The sequence below is a fragment of the Chanos chanos genome, chromosome 10 (assembly GCF_902362185.1).
Source record: "Chanos chanos chromosome 10, fChaCha1.1, whole genome shotgun sequence".
In the NCBI taxonomy this organism is placed as follows: domain Eukaryota; kingdom Metazoa; phylum Chordata; class Actinopteri; order Gonorynchiformes; family Chanidae; genus Chanos; species Chanos chanos.
The window spans coordinates 16,152,826-16,173,340 of record NC_044504.1 but is presented as its reverse complement, the minus strand read 5'-3'; the positions used below and the strand labels follow the sequence as shown (position 1 = coordinate 16,173,340).

At 38.7% G+C, this 20,515-nt stretch overlaps 2 protein-coding genes across 2 annotated transcripts in view; one reads left to right on the top strand and one right to left on the bottom strand.

Moving 5' to 3' along the window:
* The window catches only part of LOC115823355 (VPS10 domain-containing receptor SorCS1-like), a 32,328-nt gene extending 31,989 nt beyond the window's left edge, over window positions 1-339 (top strand). The window contains 1 exon segment of the mRNA XM_030787405.1: window positions 284-339. Within this exon segment, the coding sequence (XP_030643265.1) occupies window positions 284-339 (56 nt within the window).
* Window positions 340-3,395: 3,056 nt separating this feature from the next.
* The window catches only part of sorcs3b (sortilin related VPS10 domain containing receptor 3b), a 62,771-nt gene continuing 45,651 nt past the window's right edge, over window positions 3,396-20,515 (bottom strand). The window contains exons 7-28 of the mRNA XM_030787404.1: window positions 18,931-18,995; window positions 18,500-18,618; window positions 16,739-16,828; window positions 15,959-16,138; window positions 15,446-15,592; window positions 14,335-14,437; window positions 13,858-13,934; window positions 13,615-13,706; window positions 12,370-12,477; window positions 11,879-11,996; window positions 11,495-11,628; window positions 10,248-10,361; window positions 9,908-10,079; window positions 9,305-9,491; window positions 8,963-9,096; window positions 8,605-8,728; window positions 8,194-8,306; window positions 7,266-7,397; window positions 6,896-6,995; window positions 5,875-5,980; window positions 5,477-5,676; window positions 3,396-3,457 (exon numbers count right to left, since the gene is read on the bottom strand). Coding sequence (XP_030643264.1) covers window positions 3,396-3,457; window positions 5,477-5,676; window positions 5,875-5,980; window positions 6,896-6,995; window positions 7,266-7,397; window positions 8,194-8,306; window positions 8,605-8,728; window positions 8,963-9,096; window positions 9,305-9,491; window positions 9,908-10,079; window positions 10,248-10,361; window positions 11,495-11,628; window positions 11,879-11,996; window positions 12,370-12,477; window positions 13,615-13,706; window positions 13,858-13,934; window positions 14,335-14,437; window positions 15,446-15,592; window positions 15,959-16,138; window positions 16,739-16,828; window positions 18,500-18,618; window positions 18,931-18,995 — 2,677 coding nt within the window. The remainder of the gene's footprint in view (window positions 3,458-5,476; window positions 5,677-5,874; window positions 5,981-6,895; window positions 6,996-7,265; window positions 7,398-8,193; window positions 8,307-8,604; window positions 8,729-8,962; window positions 9,097-9,304; window positions 9,492-9,907; window positions 10,080-10,247; window positions 10,362-11,494; window positions 11,629-11,878; window positions 11,997-12,369; window positions 12,478-13,614; window positions 13,707-13,857; window positions 13,935-14,334; window positions 14,438-15,445; window positions 15,593-15,958; window positions 16,139-16,738; window positions 16,829-18,499; window positions 18,619-18,930; window positions 18,996-20,515) is intronic.

Below are 20,515 nucleotides of genomic sequence, written 5' to 3'. Positions count from 1 at the left end.
TTGTTAAATGATAAATATAAATGCAGATGAATAATTAGCAGTATAAAGTTAAGAATACTGTAAGAATAAAGCTTAAAATGAGTTCTATAGACCTTCCAGGTATTAAACATTTCCCATCGCATAACTCTATTCCACAGTTCCACACAGATTCTCACAGAGCCACTCTGAGGCTGACGGGTTTTTACTTTCAAACACCACAGTATTCACAAGTGAAATGGCATTGTTTACATTTGAAATGATGGGTTCTTTCTCTGCTTCTCTCTTCTCCACCTTCTTTGATCAGGATACCAGCTGGCTTGTTCAAACAGTAGATCAGATGTGGAGTCCCATTGTTGTTAATGATTAGACTATGGGAGCACCTGATGCCTGTGCTTGCCCTTACCTGACCCCTCTCCCTGTTTCCTTTCATCTGTGAATTTTCCATTCTTCTCGGCATGGACTAAACCAGCACAGACTTTAAGCTCTCTGACAACACCGTACGGATTTCTACATGTCTACATCAGCTCCACTCAAACGAAACTACATGTCATTTTCAAAAGACGACCACTTCTTAATGAAACTGTAATGAAACATGCTATAAGAATCTGGAGTGTGTACTTGAGCTTCAATAATAGTTTTTATATTATAATATCACCTCTTACAGTATACTACAATAATATACTATTATGGTGTATTGTAATAGGATAATAATTGCCAAACTGACATCTGGTTAACAGTGTTGTAGAGGAAAGGAAGAGGAGACTCAGTCTTATTGATGTATGGGTCTGTTTCGACAATTGCCTCCTTGTAATTACATTGTTTACATGATTTTTCTAACATGCCATTTCAGTTATTTGTTTTTGACCGATGACAGTTGTCACGTCTGTTTACGTGAGGTGGACACTTTGCTCCCTGAGCTCTCAGTCAGATATCATCAAACCAGAGCAGGATATTTATTATGGTATATATATATATACCATAATACACACACACACACACACACACATATATATATATATATATATATATATATATATATACACATACATATACATATATTATTTGTTGATTTGACAGAGGACCATAATCTGGGGACATACTGTATATTTGCATGCATAAATCTGGAGTCACCTCAGTCTATTCATTGTGAAACACAGTAGATTCATCACCAGCACTTGGATCAATACACCTGTCAAAGAGAACTCTCCAGCGCTTGGATCAATATACCTGTCAAAGACAACTCTCCAGACCATGTTTGGATGCGGTCTGAATTCAGAAGAAGCTAAGTGTGTCAAAGACATTCAGTGAGTGATTATTAGGAGTGTGGCAATGCCCATATGTGATTTACAGACTTCAAAATTTTCTGAAGTTGTAATATGTTAAGTTCTGTGTAGAACAGACGACTGTTTCAGACAAGACTCAGAGACATGCATCCTAACCAGGATCCTCCTCCACACACTGGATTGAATAAGGAAATCAACAAATAACATAATGTAGAATGTTACCTGAGAAGAGGTTCATGGGCAATGTGTCAATACTGTACAGAGCTGTAAATTCTCATTTATTTATTTATTTATTTATTTGTAAGTATGTATGTATGTTTTTTTGTTGTTGTTTGTTTGTTGCATGACATTTTTGCTTCTACTTTGATACATCATCATTAATTCCATTACTACAGGTTACTGTAACTGAAACCAAGTTGTGTGTGATGCTTTCTTTTTTCCGCTCTTCTTTAGAAGAGCAGTACTATACTATCCTCATTTGAACTGCATTAATCCACCTAGGTTTTGTTTGCCTCCAATTCTACCAATAATTTTACAGTTTACCATACTGAAGTATCATTTCTAAATATTGTTTGTGTAGTGTTAGTATCTGTTTTAAAATTATGATGCTGATAATAAAATTACATTTTTTGTTTATCATTACATCATTCTTTCAAAAAATTCTTAGAAAATAATACTGGTGATGAACATCTCTAATTCTCAGATAGAGCCCCCATGGTATTTTCATCACATTATTGCAATAAAATGTTTTTTCTCCCTCTTTAGCTGCCATTTACTGCCATTTACTGCATTCTCTGTCAGATTTACCAGCTAGGTAGTTTCTTCCATTTTATTTTGTGCACATGAAAAAACATTTTTTATTTGTTTTACTATCTGAGAAAGAGGTCACTCCTACAAAATGAAACAAAACACCCTTGAGCCATCAATTCACAGTGCTGAAGCAGTAGGTCGTCACTTATATAAAAATACATTTATTTTGATTTTCAAAGTGACACTGAGTTTACAGTCATATATAAAACTGACTATATAAGAGGCAATAAGGCATGCATTACAAATATGGAAAGTTCTAAAATTACTACATAAAGGATATACTGCACTCTGTCACAAAGATTAGCTTCCTCTTTAGGATTCACATTATAGCTATCAAGGCACAAATGTACACAATTTTCTGACAGATCAGCAACACTCTTAAAATGTGTTTTTACACAGCTGAGCAATTCAATAAACAAATGTCTCACTGGTCTATAGAGAATCAATGCATAACATTCACTCAGTTTCACATGGATGATCTGTTTTAGTCATAAGTCAGCCTGATGCCTTCCAGGAGTTTTTCTTATGTGCTAATATAAGAAATTTAGAGGAGGTAATTTTACCCAGAGTAAACATACATGTGGGTATTGGTGTCTAGAACACATTGTCCCGCAATTACTGGTTATTTTATTTCCTACTATCGGTATATCACAATTGTAATTTTTTTTAACATAAACCTGAAAAAGCGAGTTTTGTCTCAAAAAGTTCAGGCAATTCTCTATACTGCCAATGAGCATGCACAACTCAAACATATTTACAGAAGCTATGCTGTGAACAAACACAAATTTATGCTGTTTTCTGTTTTGTGACTCCTTCAATGAAAGGTACAATGGAATACTAATTCCCCTCCCTCCCCCCCACACCGTAACTCTTACATGATACTGTTGAATATTGAACAAATTCATAAGCGCTAGGCTTAACAATTACCACCTGTCTGTTTAATACCGACTTTGATGTAGCACTGATTACAAATATCTCATACAATTCTTGGTGGTGATATTAATGTAGTGTACATTATTTTGAAGGTATTATAACTCATCAGTTGGAACTTCTCAGAGTAAATCCGTCAGTTTTAATCTTCTGTGTACTGTATCCTTTATTTACAGTTTAAATGAATTCACGATTTTCTATTAGATGGCATATATACATGCTCCAAATATTAAATACAGTTTAAAATCCCACCGACAAAAAACAAACAAACAAAAAAAGACAGTCATAAACCACATCTTTTTTGGACAAAATAATAAACAAAAATTATTTAGAAATTCTCCAAGAGTAAGAAAAAAGTCAAAATCACATATGGAATGAAAGTGTCCACTAACTTCAGACATTGGTACAGTTTGGAATCTCTCTGTTCCTCAGTCTCTCGCCAACCATAATGGTTCCTATAAACACACACACACATAAAACAGATTAATAGCCTGCTTAAACCACTATTCTCTTGGAAAACAATTGGCAAGAGTCCTTCTCACAGCTTAAAGTTGTTAATTTACTACAAACTGATTAAATACATGGTGTTTCAGCCATCCACAGTCTTCATCTTAATGCTCAGGCACCAGTACCAGATTTAATGGATTAGTTAATTGGGAAAAAAAAGTCTACAAAGCAGAGGGTGTGAAGACTGGGGTGTGGCCATCACATTCGATTAGTACCTCAGCTGGATATGGTGAGATATTGGTCTGGCCTCTTACTCCATAAATTTAAAGGACAGTTCTATTGAGAGACACCATAGCCCTATAATGAAAGTGACCTTTCACAGCAAAGCCCTTAATGTTTCTCTGAATTGAGACGTCTTGGAAGTGAACTGTTCAATGAACAAATTGAAATGGTCTCCATGGATTTTTTTAGTCTTTGTCAATATCACTATCCAGAGTACTTTCCCCTGAGCAAAACAAAATAAAACTCAAATAATGAATCGTCTCTTTCCTGAAAGTTGAGTATCAGAACTTTGCATTGTACAATTTGCACATTATAATGTATTATACCCTTCAAGTCTACTTAAAATGAGACAGTCTGATCACATAAACAAAGTTTGTAACTGCAATTAATAGTAGTGATTGATATGGATAATGGTTAACGCAGGGATCTAAAGGGATAAGGGATCTAAATAATAAAAAAAAAAAAACAGTTGGATTCACCTGGGATACAAGAGCGACAGAAGATAATTATAATTACCAGATGACAGCTGTAAGTGGTAAACAATGTAAAGACTGTGGTGGATATAGGCTTTGTGTTTATTCAGAGCCCACACAGGGCTATTGAAATGTTCTCCAATAAAAGACAGCAGCCTAGTGTATGCCGGTCTCATTAATAATACTGAGGGTTTACGGGCTTTGCAGTAGTGATTGACTGAACTCGTGAAATCTTACACCTTAGTTTACCAACATAACTCCATACAGAGGGTTCTTAACACAAGTTTCAATTCTGCCTGGCCAAGTCAGTTGTGTTTGTTGACTTCTGCTTTAAATCTGCTCATGACTTTATTCTTTGTTATTTTATAGATGCTGGGGAAAATTCATTTAAGTCTGTGTAGCTGGCTAACAGAGAGTGCAGCTGGCTGACTGTGCTGTTTATATATAAATTTATATATAATTTTTTTATGGCCCATTATACTTGAACCTTGAGAGCATTTTTTAAAGTGTTTATAATGCATTGGATTTCCTTTAATTCTGATGTTGTTGTTTAATGTAATGAATTTATGAAGTCTTCAGTAAAGAAGACTTCATAAATTCCAATATAACCATGAACAACAGCATATGTAATAATCCAGCCCAAAGCCATCTGCAGTAAAAGGTTACGCTCAGGAAAAAGTTGCTGTTGTTGTTACAAGCATATAACAGTCTCCATTCTTGCCTTAATCACTTTACAAACTGTGAGTAATTGTGAATGTTGTCCTGATTACTTTAATGGCAACAAAAAAAAAAAAAGAAAAGAAAAAAAATCAATCTCCTGCAGGTCTGGATAGTTACAGGGAGGAGGTGAGATTGAGTGACTTAAATGAATTGAGGTTCATCTGCTGACCCTCACGATTTTTCAGTCCCCAAACACAAGAGAACAACCTGCTCTCGCCACAGCATCCATTAGACTCCTACAGCTCCACGGTCCCTAAACACTCATCCAATCTCCCTTCACTTCTCCTGGTCCTCCTTAAAGTCTTGGGCTTAGCCATAGTCACAAATGACCTTTAAACTTCTGTGATAGGCCTGAGCCAATGAATTTATTGATCAGTACGTAAACATGATTGAAGTTGACACATCAAGGACAAAAACACCATATGATACTATGTTATGATGAAACAGAGAACATTTCACTGACAGTGCAATGATTAAATAATAGTATAACTGAACTTCTCCATGAAAAATACTCACTCCGTCACTCTCTCGGGTCATCGACAGTTTTCTTACCTCCATTCCTGGCCTCCAGCTCCTTCTCCATCAATTCTCTGGGAGGAGGAAGCTGACTGAAGGTGGTGTGTGTTACTTGACATGAATGGAACTGTGTATTTGCTGTGTGGGTGTTTGTTTCACCCTGTCCGACAGCACTGATCATTTCTGGCTCTTTCTCTTGGCTGTCCTCGGTGCTCACGTGAATCCAGGGGATTTTTCTGACCAGATGATTAGAGCGAATAGAGGAGAGTGTCAACTCAAATGACTGTTCCCTTTCGAGATATCATCGTCTGAAAGTTAACTTTCAGTGCACTAAACTCACAAATACAAGAAACATACCAAAACTATCCTCAGAATAAGTTTCATAAAGTAAGTATATTATGCAAAGCGATGAGGTGCAGTGAGACATACTCCACCTTTTGAACTTATAGATGAAGAAAACTGCTATCCCAACAAAGGCTAGAGATACGAGCATCAGCATGGCAGACCCACTGGGGAGAGGGCTTGAGTGAACCAAGGGAGCTGAAAACGCAGAGAACACTGCAAATCAGCACACCGACTTCTATGACTCTTCACATCCAAAATCTAATGCTACCTTCAGTCCTGATGAAAATAACGGGAAAAAACGAGACTCGAAAAACAGCGAATAAAACACAGAAGAAAAGCCATGCATGCTTATACTAAATTCATCATATAAAACTTTACACATAGTGAAAGTGGAGCTCATGAGCAACTGAAACTAAATGACTATGTTTAATTAGGGGAGATGCTACAAGTGGAGGTTTCTTTGACAGACTGGGCTGACAATCTGTCATGGAGTGTAGAATATCAGAATCAATCACACCCAAGAATTGCCACCCCCCCTCCCCCTCCCCCTCCACACACACACACACACACACACACACACACACACACACACACACACACACATACACAACCCCACCACTTCCTATTCTTCAACATTCTGCCAGCCGACACATGACGACTATGACCTTTCTACAGTCTGCAAAAGGCAATCTGAATCTTTTCCTACTAAGGCCAATGAAGACGAATGAGTCTGTTTGAAAAGGGTAAAGTTATAAGTGGATAGGGGACAACTTTTCATGATTCACTGCTGTTCAGTCCAGCACTATATATATATATATATATATATATGCATGCATGTATGTATATGACCTGCTCAGTTGAAATCTCTACAATTCATGTTAATGATCACAACAGTTTAGACAATCAGTTGTGGAATATTTCTGGAAACAGAGGAACGTACGAGAATCAACCAGCGAGTCTTAATAGAACCTTATGTAACTCCTGACAAAAGCTATTGTCATGGAGACGCTGTCTCCACTGACTCCCTGTCATGGAAAAAAAAAACTTAACAAAACTAAGCCGTCTACTAAGACATCTAACACAGATTCCCCAAATGCTGAGTTGTCCTACCCAGAGTTAGCTGAGTGACATAAACCGTTACTCGAGTGTCCGGCTTCAAGTCAAACTGGATCAGGTTTTGATTCAAGGCGTTCACAAACACTTCTGACATCTAGAAAGAAAACACAAATATGCCTCACTTGCACTCCGCATCAACATCTATAGTGTAGCACAGAAAAAGTTTTTTTCCAAAAGTGTCAAGTCATTACTATAAATACACTCCAATTCTCAGGCATTCTAAAGAGAATACACAGTTAAAGAGGTGCAGCAGAAACAAGAATTTGAAGTCAAAAGTAAACAAATTTCCAATAATCCTCTTGAAGTGAAATGTAAATATTCATAAATATGAGTGAATGCATTGTGCTCTGTGTGACAGTCCTACTTTATCTAGCTGGTCATCAGTATGAACTCTGAGCTCAGAGTGGTTTGTCTCAGGCACAATGAATAGCTCAGCTGTGGTGGGAGATCCAGGAAATATAGACACCAGAAGCTGGTCCTCTGGGAACCCACACACCTGTAACAACATATGACAGTGCATCTGAGACCACACACTAGGGGACAATGAACACAGCACATAGCATTTTACTACACGAATAGCCTTTCAAAGTACGCTTGGAACAAGTGAATTTTCACATTTTTCAGAAAGTACTAACCACGGCAGATGAAAAAGAAAACAAACGTTAGAATTGTCAGCATTTAGACTTATTGTCTCTTTTGACTTTTACTTAATACTGTAATATCATCATTAAAATAAAATGAAATAAAATAAATATATTAATAATAATGACTATATAATATATACAAAGTAAATAAATGAAATGATTATTAATAACATGGGAAAGACAATCTAATTACATCGGTCTTTGATTCTATCAACTTATGACAGTGTGATAGTCAGACTGGATATGGAGCGCATTACAGTACAGACTGTGAATGTACATTATGTCTGTGAATATGGCTGATTCATTGCCCAAAAAACCCTGGCTAGCTTTTCCATTAAAGCCGGCTTCTCCAACAGCTCTGGCTGTGCGCAAATTATATGAAACACTTCAGAGTGCATTAAGTCACTCAGCTGAAAGAGGAGACGGAGAGCAACTATGAAGCCACAAGACTTTAGAACACCATCAAACCTAAAAGGAACAGCGAAAGACAAGTAGGAAGCTGTACTGTAAGAAGTAGAGTACTGCGCCATTGAAACCTTTTGAAAAACATAACATGAGGCCTTTTATGCTGCACTGGAAAAAAAAAAACAAAAAAAAAACAGAGTAGCATTGGCAGGCACTGACGATGGACTCCAAAACTTCTCATACCTGCGAGAGTGTTGCCTTGACAACTCGCCCCACGTCCTGTCTCCACTCAGAAACTGCAGGGTTGTGTTCCTCCAGGTTTGGAGAAAAAGACAGCAGTAACGAGCGAAAAAACTCTGAGGGAAGGGCAGAGAGAGAAAGAAAGAAAGAGAGAAAGAAAGACAGAGAGAGTAACAGAAAAATGCGTGTAAGACACAAAAACTGAAATTTGTCAAATGCAAGGAATGAAATATGTATCAGAAAAAGGAGCCGCAGAAACAAGAAAAAGCCTTTATCTGTCTGATTCAGCATTCACAGCTCTCAACAGCCACAGATTTGGATATGATTCAGGACAACAACACATCAATATTAAATCAGTGCAGGGAGTTTTCAAGAAGCCGAGGCCACGTGTAAGATCCTCTAGTTGACATTCACCTTTAACAGTGATGACTTTGGAGTCCTGAAGCACAGCATCCCCAGAGGATACCTGTACAGTGACAATGGTCTGCTCCTCATGCCGGAAAGTGTATGAAATTCTCCCATCGAGAGTGATCAGCGGCTGAAGTGACAAGAATGAAAATCACAAAGTTGGTTTACTGAGACTTAACCCATACCACGTGTTTTTATTCTTTTAGGCTTTTGGGGATTAAATTATGCACATACACACAGAGAGAGAGAGAGAGAGAGAGAAAGAGAGAGAGAGAGAGAGAGAGAGAGAGAGAGAGAGAGAGAGAGAGAGAACTCATCAAACACTGAATGAATAAAATATATAGTAAAAAGAGAGAGTGTTAACCTCACTACTGTTGTTGAACCACCAGTAGAAGGCAGCTGTTCTGGGTTGGCTGGGCCACACTACAGCCGTGAGGTTCGTCTCCTTTCCTTTAATGGCCACAACAGGAGCAGACAGAGAAATGCGTTCGATAGGACCTGACAGGAAACCAATCATCAGAAAAAGTTTCCTTTGTATGTACCTTAGAATACTTAGTGCAAAAGTTATGCTCAATATTTTAAAAGATATAAAGACAATCTTTACACTGTCTGAAGTGCTTAAAGTGATGTCAGTGAATTTTACGTCTGCAGAGCAAGTTTATTTGAACAATATGTTTTCTTCTGTGTCAAGTCTATGGAGACATACTAATAATATGTAAGAAGAGGGTGCTGCTGTCAGAACCAAGGTTGTTCTGAGCATGTGCAGTGACTCTGAATATCCCAGGAGTTTTGTAAACATGTTTGATCCCATCGCCAAGGCGACTCAAGTTTGAAAATGATACTGAGATCCCGTCCCCAAAATCCAGTTGGATACTTGTCTTCATTGAGTCCCCCTAGAGAGAGAGAGAAAGAAAGAGGGAGAGAGAGAGAGAGAGAGAGAGAGAGAGAGAAAGATAGAAGGAAAAATCCTCTTCATGATGAATGTTTCAAAAAGAGACAAGGTACAGTTCAAATAACAGTAATATTAGAGGTTTGAGAGAAGAAGAATTTCTGTAATAGCAAAGCAGCAAAAAGGTTGGTACGTGCTTTTTCCTCTTACTCTGAGTAATTTTTTCTTTTTTTCTCTGTCATCATTTTCCACCTTTTACGATGCTAGTCTTTTCTGGAAGAAAAGCATCTCTCTGGATGCCGAACCGATACAGAATAAATCATGACAGGATTACACTGATTTTATTAAAAGGAGAACTTTGACTTCTAACAGTGCCTTTGATATACATTAGAGATGCAGAAAGATTTAGTGCTGACTCACATCTTGAAGATACACATTGAAGGTGACATTCGTGCCCAGTTTGGCACTATACTCTCCATTACCGGTGCTCAGCTGGAGACCACTGGGGGCTTTGGGAGGACACTGATGTATTTTGGGACTGAACACCTCCTTCAGTCCCTCCTTACAATTATTGGACAAAACTTTCCTGTACCTGAAACAGCAAAGTGATACACAGTGATAAACTCTATTAACTATAACTGCAGTTACACATGTGTGTGTCTGTGTGTGTGTGACTGTGTGTCTGTGTATGTGTGTGTGTGTGTGTGTGTGTGTGTGTGTCTGTGTGTTGCAGAGGGACTTGCGGCATGAGTTTTCATACCCTGTGCTGTTGAGGTAGCTTTGGCCATGGGCGCACCCTTGTGATGAAATGTTGGCGTTGTACCAAAACGCAGGTGAGCACTTTCCATTTGCTTGGCGCTCAAAGCCATAATCACTATGCAGGAGAAAGTAAATGGAGGCCATGTCATCTCATAAATAATTCAGTTTATTCAAACAAAACAATATCATCGTACAATCAAACAAGTGATCTGCAGAGGAAAAAAATGGAATGGGGAAGATGAGTTATACTGATGTCAATATAGACTCTATCAAACCACATACACACTGTAGCTGCAATTTCATTTTAACTGCATGTCATTTCTGCAACAAGGGTACTTATTTCCATAGCAACAGTGACTTCAGTTGGATTTCAACAATGTCAGAATCACCAAAACAGAACATGAGAAAATCCCATCGTAAACTTTTCCAAACCATGATTGTAGTTGTATTCCATACCTTTGTCTTAATTATTAGTAAAGTTTATCAGCTGCCACAGTAAGATACACTCACTGTTTGTGCTTAATTGAATTCCCCACATTTCAGCTATAAGGATAACAAGATGATTGGAACATTCATCTCCCACTTAACTGCTCATTACTAATTAAATTAGACATAACTTATTATTTGACAACATGGAATTTTTCAATGCCTCTAAATTACATCACAATTTGTCTCAGAACTGAGTCCTTGTGCAGTGTGCAGTAAATGCTAAAAGAGTGTAATTATACTGAGGGTTGCATGAGGTACTGAGATGACTCCTTCATCAATAAGAAAAACAGAACTTCAGAGACCAATAAACCACACTGCTAACAGACAGCTGATGGCTGGCTGGTATGTTTCAGCCACTCAGTTGTTAAAACGCAGTTGAAACATGAACCAGTCATTAAATAACTATAGCAAAATCACTGGTGTGAAAGTATGAAACAAGGATGGCCTAATTCAGTCAAAACACCACAGAGCTTGCAGAATAACAATAAAAGAATTTAACATTTTGTCATTTGGAAAGTATTTGCACGAGGACACTTTTCTTATCATCTACTAATATCTGAAGTAGACCATTTTCTTTCTAAATCTTTTTTTCCTCCTATCATATATATATATATATATATATATATATATAAGGGTTTTCTTGGATTCATCTAAGAGATTTGATTAAAATGTGAGGACTCACGTGAGGTTTGTATGAATCTAAGCCTCATCATTAGACTGAATTAACCATTGTTCATCAAGCAAAGCTATTAAACTTACCACTCAAAGTCATAGACAGTGCAAAGGCAAGGGTCCGCAGATATAACCCTGGGGTATTCCTGACCAAGCACACATCGGTTTCCTGGTCTTCGTTTCATAAAGATCTGTCTCTCCCCCATAACACATGCCTCACCCTGGTTCAAACCAACATAATATATAAAAGTTTAGCAATGAAATGATCTATTGTTTTGCTTGAAAATGATCATTTTCCCACTCATGGACCTTATATAATCAAACTCACTTTTTCATTATGTGGCACATATCATACTGTGTACAAGAATGCAGTGCATAAAAGTTGTGTCAAAATTACAATAAATAGCAAAAAAACAAAAACAATAACATGCAGGACAGAAAAAACCCTCAACACTGAGGAGGGACTGTCACCTTGTTGTGTAGATGCCATGTCTGATAGTCACCATCAGTGCATCTCTTGCTGAAGAGGGATCTGTAGTCAATTTTGATCAGCTGCCAGTCAGACCGATAACTGAAGTGGCCAAAAAACCTTAGAGGAGAATCACCCAGGTATTAAAAATTAGAACGAATTCCCCCCAGAGAGATTCATCTGTCACCATTTTCTCACTGACCATCACAGTCACATTTTTCTACCTGAGTGTGAAGCTCTTATCTCAGAAACAGTGAGATAGAAAATGCTTTTGATATTCAATTGGTGCTCTGTTGGGGAAAAAAGGGTTTTTGTGACAAGTAGCCTTTGATAAAATCCCTTGTTAACTGTGGATATTTGTGTCAGAGCGGTTGCTTCACTGGAGTGGACTCTGTTTAAATGACTGATGTGTATGTGCTATGGTCTCATTAAATATTTGATAGTTAGTATGTGGATAAATTGTTGGTAATCAGAGTGGGGTCTCTTGACTCACGTTATAATGTGATTCTCAGTATCCTGCTCCATAAGGACACCATCCACAAACAGAGGACTAGAGGAAAAACTGTGGCGATCCCAACTCCGCCCCTCATCCAAGCTAATCCTGTACAGTGAGATGGACAACAGCAGTACACACTTTGCCAAACATCTCCATTAGGAAAATATTGTTGAATACTGTACTTTAAAGTGTTCATATTTCTGAGGGAGCCATATGAAACTCCAAGACTTTATTTCATAATCACTCTGAAATCTCCCAGTAAATGGATATTATCATGCCATTGATAAGGGACTGGTTAAACTAATGGAAAAGCCAAAAACCTCTCTCTTTCTGTTTTTATTTCTACATATTTTGGATGTAAGTTCAAGATGGAGCACCACTGAGACGACAAAACCAGTGATAGATATGATTCACATTCCTACAACTACTATCCACTAAAGGATTCAAGTTATCTCTCACACACTAATTGATTCTGACAGTATTTCAGAGCTTCATACATCAAAGAAACGTGTGTGACATGGTTGAAGCAACATGAGGCTGGAAACCCACAAAGTCCCTCACCACTTCAAACCTGAACTTGGCAAAAATCTACATAAAAGCTCTGGTGAGAACAGCGACCTGTACTACAAAGCAGCGACAAGCATTACCTCTTGAAAGGATTTCAGAAACTTTTTGATATGGTGAAAAACATTTCCTGTTGTTTACAAGTGAATGCATCCATCTGCCAATCAACATTTCAAAGCATGCATATGATAATTTTCAACAATATTCTAAATCCATTACTGAACACTATGTTGAGTGTGAGCTCTTCTGAACGCTCTAACTGAACTTAAGTCAAAATTTCCATTTAATTCATTATAGATCACTTGTTCAAACTGTTTATTCTGGCATAATGAGCGAAAATATACACCTGTTTGTTCCAGTGTTTTCTACCAGATCTTTGCTTTCATGCTGATCCAAATCCAAAAATACTACTACAGTCAGCCCTGTTTATTTTCTCAACTAAAGACACAGGAATGAAAAAGATGAATAATGAATTTATCCCCCCTTTCAGAGATCTGATTAATTCATATATCATCAAAAGTTGTTTTTTAAAAATCCTAAAATTATGTGCTACGCTTAAAAGCCAGTGCAATGAAAATGCATAGGAAAATGTTCTTGCTCTGTTTGTGGGGTAAAAGTGAAGTGTACATATTGTAGCTCTGTGGGTAGCTAATGGGCAGCAGTGTGTGAGAGTCTCACCATAAATGTTGGATGGGCACTGAGGCCTGCATGACAGCCAATAAAGCTCCACCATGGTCCAGAAACCACACGTTATGCTCCTCCTCAAAAATCTACATTAAGATGAAAAGAAGACCATATTTTCCATGTAAGCTGGGGCAGGCTTTTTTTATAGTCGAGAAAATAGTGCAGCTTTGGGTTTTCCATACTGATCTCCTGTCTAATTTGATTTAAAGTGTTCTGTGCGTTTAGAGAAGGTCTTACCTGTCTCCAGGTGTTTCCAGCATCAGAAGATATGTACATGCCAATATTGCTGTACGAGAGTTCAGGGCCAACATTGCCTGTGTGGACATGACATAGCTCTTGTTCACTCAGTCAGAGTTTGAACACACATGTGTATTTCATGACAAAGATACACACACACATCTGTCTTCATACACAAATGGGGACCTCCCATTGATGTAACTACAACAAAATATTAATAAGATAACCCTAATGATAAAACTAGAACTATTCAGGTACATTTTATTTTAACATTAATGGAAATATTTTTAAGAAAAGCAGTTCTCCAAGGAGGCGAGTGGACTGGCTAACGTCCCCTTTGAAGATCCCTATCTGAAATACACTTCTATCTTAACTGGTGACTCCATACAATGGCACAAGATGGTAAAAGAATCATACACCCACACAGACACACTCACACACACACACACACACACACACACACACACACACACTCACCAGTAGCCACTATAACTCCTGGAGCAGAGTCTTTAGTGGAAATGCTATCAGGTGTGTAAGGATTCTCAGACATTTGTAGGTGCAAATGAAGAGAACATAGTGGCTGGTGAACAAAAAATATGAAGAAAAATAAATATTAGCTATATTCACTAAACTTTACAAACCCAATAAAAACATGCCAGATGTTTGCATCCAAAAGGCCACAGCTGTTCAGATTACTACTTGATGCAGATTTTGAATGGACACAGCCAAACTGATTTCAATAATATGCTCAATGTAATGGTCAAATTTACTCCAATCTGAGATGATGAAAATATATTCCTTCTTGGCAAAAATGCATCTATAGGAAATTTGTTTGAATGTGACTTCAAAGGCCAAAAAAACCCCCCCAAAAAACCATCCTGACCAAAATTACACCAGTAGATTGGTACATCAAAGTCTCTAGAATGAAAAGAGAAAACTGATTATTTTAGTCTTACAATGCTTACAACAACACAAAAGAATGGAGAATCAAATGTTCTTTTTTCTGCAGAAGGGGGGAAATGTAATTATAATTTGTGGAGATACATTGATAAATTAACTCAATTGTCTAATTTAGTGCATAATTGAAATCACTAATCTTTCTGAACTCCGTAAACCAATGAAATCTTTTGTAAAAGACAAGGGAAATGAGTCATAATTAAAACATCAAGAGAAGGACATAGACGGACATGGTTGCTTTATCTGATTATCCTTCCCAGCCTCATCACTTCTGTGTTTAACTAAAAGTATTTGCTCAACCATTCTGCTCTGCATCTATTTTCATGGATTTATTGGAGTCTGGAGAGTATATGTCTCCTTGTCGGTTATGTAGGTTTGGTTCTATTCTGGTGGGTATACATTCTATGTCTCTAGGAGACCAAGCACATATGGTTTCTTAAAAATGGAGGGAAGCTGAATTTTTAATTGGTTCTTTGTTAAGCAGGCTAAGAATTGAATCCATTATCTGCATGTCAAGTACTCAATTAACTGGCTATAAGGATGAATTACAGGTCAGTTAATATGCACTGGTTTTCTCGAGCTCTTCAGGACATGAAAGAGACAAAAATACTCATGTAACACAACTGCTTACCAGACTGCAGCTGATGTCATCTCCTGCAAGGTCTTTTGTAGGTGCCTGTAAGAGATTCCATGTCTGGCCTTTATTGTAGGTGATGTACGTTTTAAACTGGTTGTCTTCCTTTTTGTTGGCTATAAACATCCCATTTATTCCTGACACCTGATAACAGACAACCAAATGAAGGTTAGAATCTTTACCAAAAATGTTCATCCATTAAATCTGGTGCTGAATTTAGAAACTAATTTTTACACTAACAACAACATGCACACATTTAATTTAAGTATGCTTCAGTGCATCCTCCCACGCATAACAGAGTGCCTAAAAGATTATCTTGGGTTCTTTTCTGAAGCTTCAATGTTTAAGCAAGCGATGAAGGAAGGTTTAGAAAACTTCCCTCTCAATTAAGTTCCTTCATCTTATTTTTTTTTCCTGGTAACAGACGCCAAAACCGATTCTCACAGTTCGTTTTGGACAAGTCATGACTACCAGTTATAAATTCTCATCAGCTTTAAGGCTGGCTGGCACCTTGTAGACATCCACGATGAGGTTTCCGGCAGGTCCCCGAGTAGTGCGAAGATTGGGCAGAGAGCGGGTGAAGTACACACCGCGCCTGTCTGAAATGTACAGGCTGTAGGTGTCGTTTTCGTTCCACTCCTGAACGGCAGCGAAGACCTGCTTCTCGTCGGTGCTGATGATGTGCATGTCCTGTCGAGCAGCGGAAGTCATTAAGCCTGGCTACCCACAGGGAGATGTCTCCAATACCAACTCTCACAGGGCACCTTGACTTTCACTAAAAACTTCATTCTGCCACGGAAACCTTTAAACATATGCCATCCCAACACTTACGCCCTTTTTTTTTAAACTTGCCTGTGCAACCGTAATCAAGATTTAGATCAATCATCAGAGCCACTTGAGAATAAATACAGTGGAGTGGACGTCAAATCAGCTCAGCTGGATGTAAATAAGCCCGCATGAGTAAACATAGATTTACATTTGCTTTAAACCCGATATATTAACTTCCTGTTTTTATATCAAGCAGCAAAATTTTGACGACGGCAGAAACTAATAAAGGTAGAGGGTGTGTTGAAGTAGCATGGTCATATTATACAATAAAACAAACCTCTTATTCCTACTGAATGTTGTACAAAAATCGGGAATCAGCCAATGAACAAATGAAACAAAAATTTTCTCTGAGTCCTGAGGTTCGTCTTATTTTAGGCCGGTTGTTCTTGAGTAGTTATCACTGTAATTAATAAAAGACTTTTGTTAAATCATTTTTATAACATGAATTTTGCCTGGACTTACTTTAGGCAGGCAGTACTTGGGCAGCTGAATGCGTTTGAAAGGCTCTCTCTGATAGGACACAAAGTATTTTGCTCGTCCTGCGGTGGTAACCTAAAGAAAGACAGAAGATGGAAGTCAATATCAGTGTAAAGACCAATACTCCTCCCCACACACAAACACAGTGGGGTTGTATACACGCATATCCATTTATGCAAAATTCATATGTCTCATTAGACCAAAATGGCTCCTACAATCAGCAAATTAGCATGTGGCAGTCGATGGAATCCAAATCTCAGGAGAGTTAAAAAGTTAGAAACTTCAGTTTCACAGCCCCTGCTTCAATAGATAGACTCTTAAAGATTGGGCATGTATCCGCAGAAGGTACAGAATCAATCAGGAACACAAAGCAGTCTCATGAGTAACCTGGCTACCATTCACACCGTGCCATCTCATCTCACTACAACTCACCCATTTTCTCAACGTGTCTCTAAAGACACACACACACGCATGCACACATACGCACGCACACGCATGCGCGCACACACACAGACACACACACACACACACACACATGGGCACGTGCACACCTCTGGATTGCTTACTCCCTAATCAAGTGAAGTGATGCTGTTTGACTGCATATGCACTGCATTAGAGGCATAATGGTTTAATCGATCCAAAATCAATAGAGCAGATTTTTTCCCAGGCCAGCTTTCGGAAGATGTTGCACTTGGCTGTTGTGTCCGTCCTATGGGACTCAGAGGGTGTCAAACACTCACTTATTTCAGTGTAGACTAAATCGATAACCTCATTATTCTCTGTCAACTTAAATCCAACTGCTTCAAGCAATGAAAGTCAAAAGAAAGTCATTCTTATTGACACGGAAAAGGTCCAGACCCTCCAATATCACCCAAAAGCCATTCCATCCCTTTCAAGGCAATAAAAAAAAACAAAACACCTTTATACAGGACTTCTGTTTGGATTCCATTCACAAGATCAAGACTTGTCTTTAAATGAACAGTTTAAATGTTAAAGAATGATTCACTGAAATGTAGTATACTCCCAAAGATAGCGTACCGTTTTCTAAATCCGACAAGGAGCAAAGATCTCATATATACATATATACATATATACGTATATACGTATATATGTATGTATATGAACATGAAATGGTACATGGACACAAAACCATGAACTGTGTGTGTAAGTGTGTGTATGTGTGTGTGTATGTGTGTGTGTGTTGTAGTGTTTTTTGACATAGATGAAGCTGCAAAGAGTGTGCCATGCACATAGGGTTATCAGGGCAGGGAAATTGCTAGTATTGAAGTGTGGAGAGTGAGAGGGCCAGACAGCTAAGCTGGTATTCCCAAGTTTTATTACCTACACACACCATATGAGCTGGGTCATTATGGTGATAGACTTCTATTCACATATGGAAAGAGTGGCTCAGCGTTAGTATATAGAATCTGCAAGGTTCGTATAGATTGATGAAGAAGGGCCAGGGCATTCCTCATTCAACTCCCGTGTTTTCTTACCAAAGCCTATGATGTCACCATCGTGCTATACAAATGCACAGCCATTGTTGCCTAGGTGATGTGTGTTAAGATACAAATCGTATATCCGATTGTTTTGTTGCATTGTGTGTGTGTGTGTGTGTGTGTGTGTGTGTGTGTGTGTGTGTGTGTGTGTGTGGGAGGGGGGTGGGGGGGTGGAGTGGAGCAGAGGTGATATAAATATTCCTCCCCAGTTCCCATTTTTTCTGTACATGGACTAACAGTTGTTTACCTGGACAAACACATATTCATCCTGCACCACCAGTGAGTTGGTGTCGATGCGTCCGTTGAAGGGGTACTGTCTGTTAACCTCTGAACACCTCTGAGCTCGACAGGTTACATACTCAACATCTGCAGACAGAGCAAAAATGCTCTAAATCCAGCTAAAGCACACACATGCACACATTATTAGAAACAATACACACACATATGCGTGCATCCACACACACATACACACACACGCATACTCAAACACAATCTCAAAATTTCAATTAATTCAGCAACATAAATATAATTGTCCATCATCACACTGCCAGACACCTCTGTTCATCTGTGTGTACACATAATAGAGAAGGAAAAAGAGAGAGAGAGAGAGACAGAGTGAGGAATGGGGCCTGGGATGAGGTGCAGTGAGGGGGTAAAGAACAAAAAAGAGAAACTGACATCCATTAGCAGTCTGAGCTTCAATGTGCACAAGGTCTGCCTCTTTATCCAGACCACTCATCGCCCTGAAAAAAAAAAAAACAGAGAAGAGGATGAAAAAGACGGAAACAACACAAAACAACAAGAAAACAATCCAAAAAACACTTTCCCCGGATAAGTAGACTGATGGGCGAGAGAAAGTGAGACAGAGCAGTGTGAAAAAAAAGGACGGGTGGATGAGTAATGGTATGGCAGACAGACAGTGAGAGAAATAGAAAGAAAGAGAGACAGAGAGGTGAATGAAAAGAGAACTAGATGTAATGATAGACAGAATTATTTTAGACCCCCGCCCCCCCTTCCCCGACCACCCCCTCTTCAGGAGGCTGACACAGTCTCCACTGAATCCTCATTGTTTCTTTCTGTGACGGCAATTAATCACAATTTGCAGAGGAGAAAACAGACAGAGACAGGCAAGAGATTGCCTTCACGAGGCATGCTCCACCTTAATACAGCCATCTTCTTTGCCCATGCACACTGTCAATACTTACAGACATCCTCTATAAAACACCTCTTCGCTCTACTACACACATCCTCTCCAACACGTCATGTATCAGACAGGAAGGTTCCACCACCCAGCATAAGGAGACTGCCTTAACATTCCCTACAGCATTTTCTCTGTCTTCGCTTTAGATGTATGGATGTATTTCTCGTCCTTTTTTCTTGCGTTTCTTTTTTCATGTGGTCTCGTCCTGGTTCTGACACTCATTAGATATTCTCTCAAAAAACTTTGGTGAGTCCCAAGAAAAAAAAAAAAAATGGCAACAAGCCAAGGCAGGAAAAGGCTCTTTTGCTGCTGTCAAAAGACCTGATACACATTTCTGTCTATGGATTTCTACTGACAGAGAGAAAAAACATTTTCATCCGAAGTCAAAGCTGCTGCGTCCCTCGCATAAGTAGGGAAGGTTTCCGCCGCATTAAAGTACTTAAAACGACATGGTGTTTCCTGTCATTATAAAATGAAAGTAGTCATATTAAAAAATGAAAAGGACTCATAATTATGCCCTGTGCATCTCCCTGTGCAGGGATGGGAGTGTTGATGGGCCAGTTGTCCATCACACACTCTCTGGGGTGGAGAGATGTCCTCTACAGCAAGTCCTCACTCCAGGGCCTTAGAGCCACTTAATTTGACACAAACTCTGACAGACTGTGAAACATACAATCTGATCAAAATTCAGCACACACGGTGGCATGAAGCACAGAGGAGCAGGGCAGAGGGGACAGACGTGTGAGTGTGAGTGTATGTGCTTCTGCATGTGTGTGTGTGTGTGTGTGTGAGTAAGACAGAAAGAGAGCAAATGTGCATGCATGTATGTGTGTGTGCGTGTTTGTGTCTGTGTGTGCGTGTGTGTTGTGTGTGTGAGAGAGTATGAGAAAGAGAGAAAGAGAGAGAGAATATGAGAGATTCTCTGAGCTTGGAGTGTGTGTGTGTGTGTGTGTGCCTGTCTGTGCATTTGGGTGGTGTGAGAAAATGATATGAGCATTAGATACACAGGGACTGACAGAAGTCTTCTTTAATATCGGATTAATTTTCAGTGTGAGATTGGTG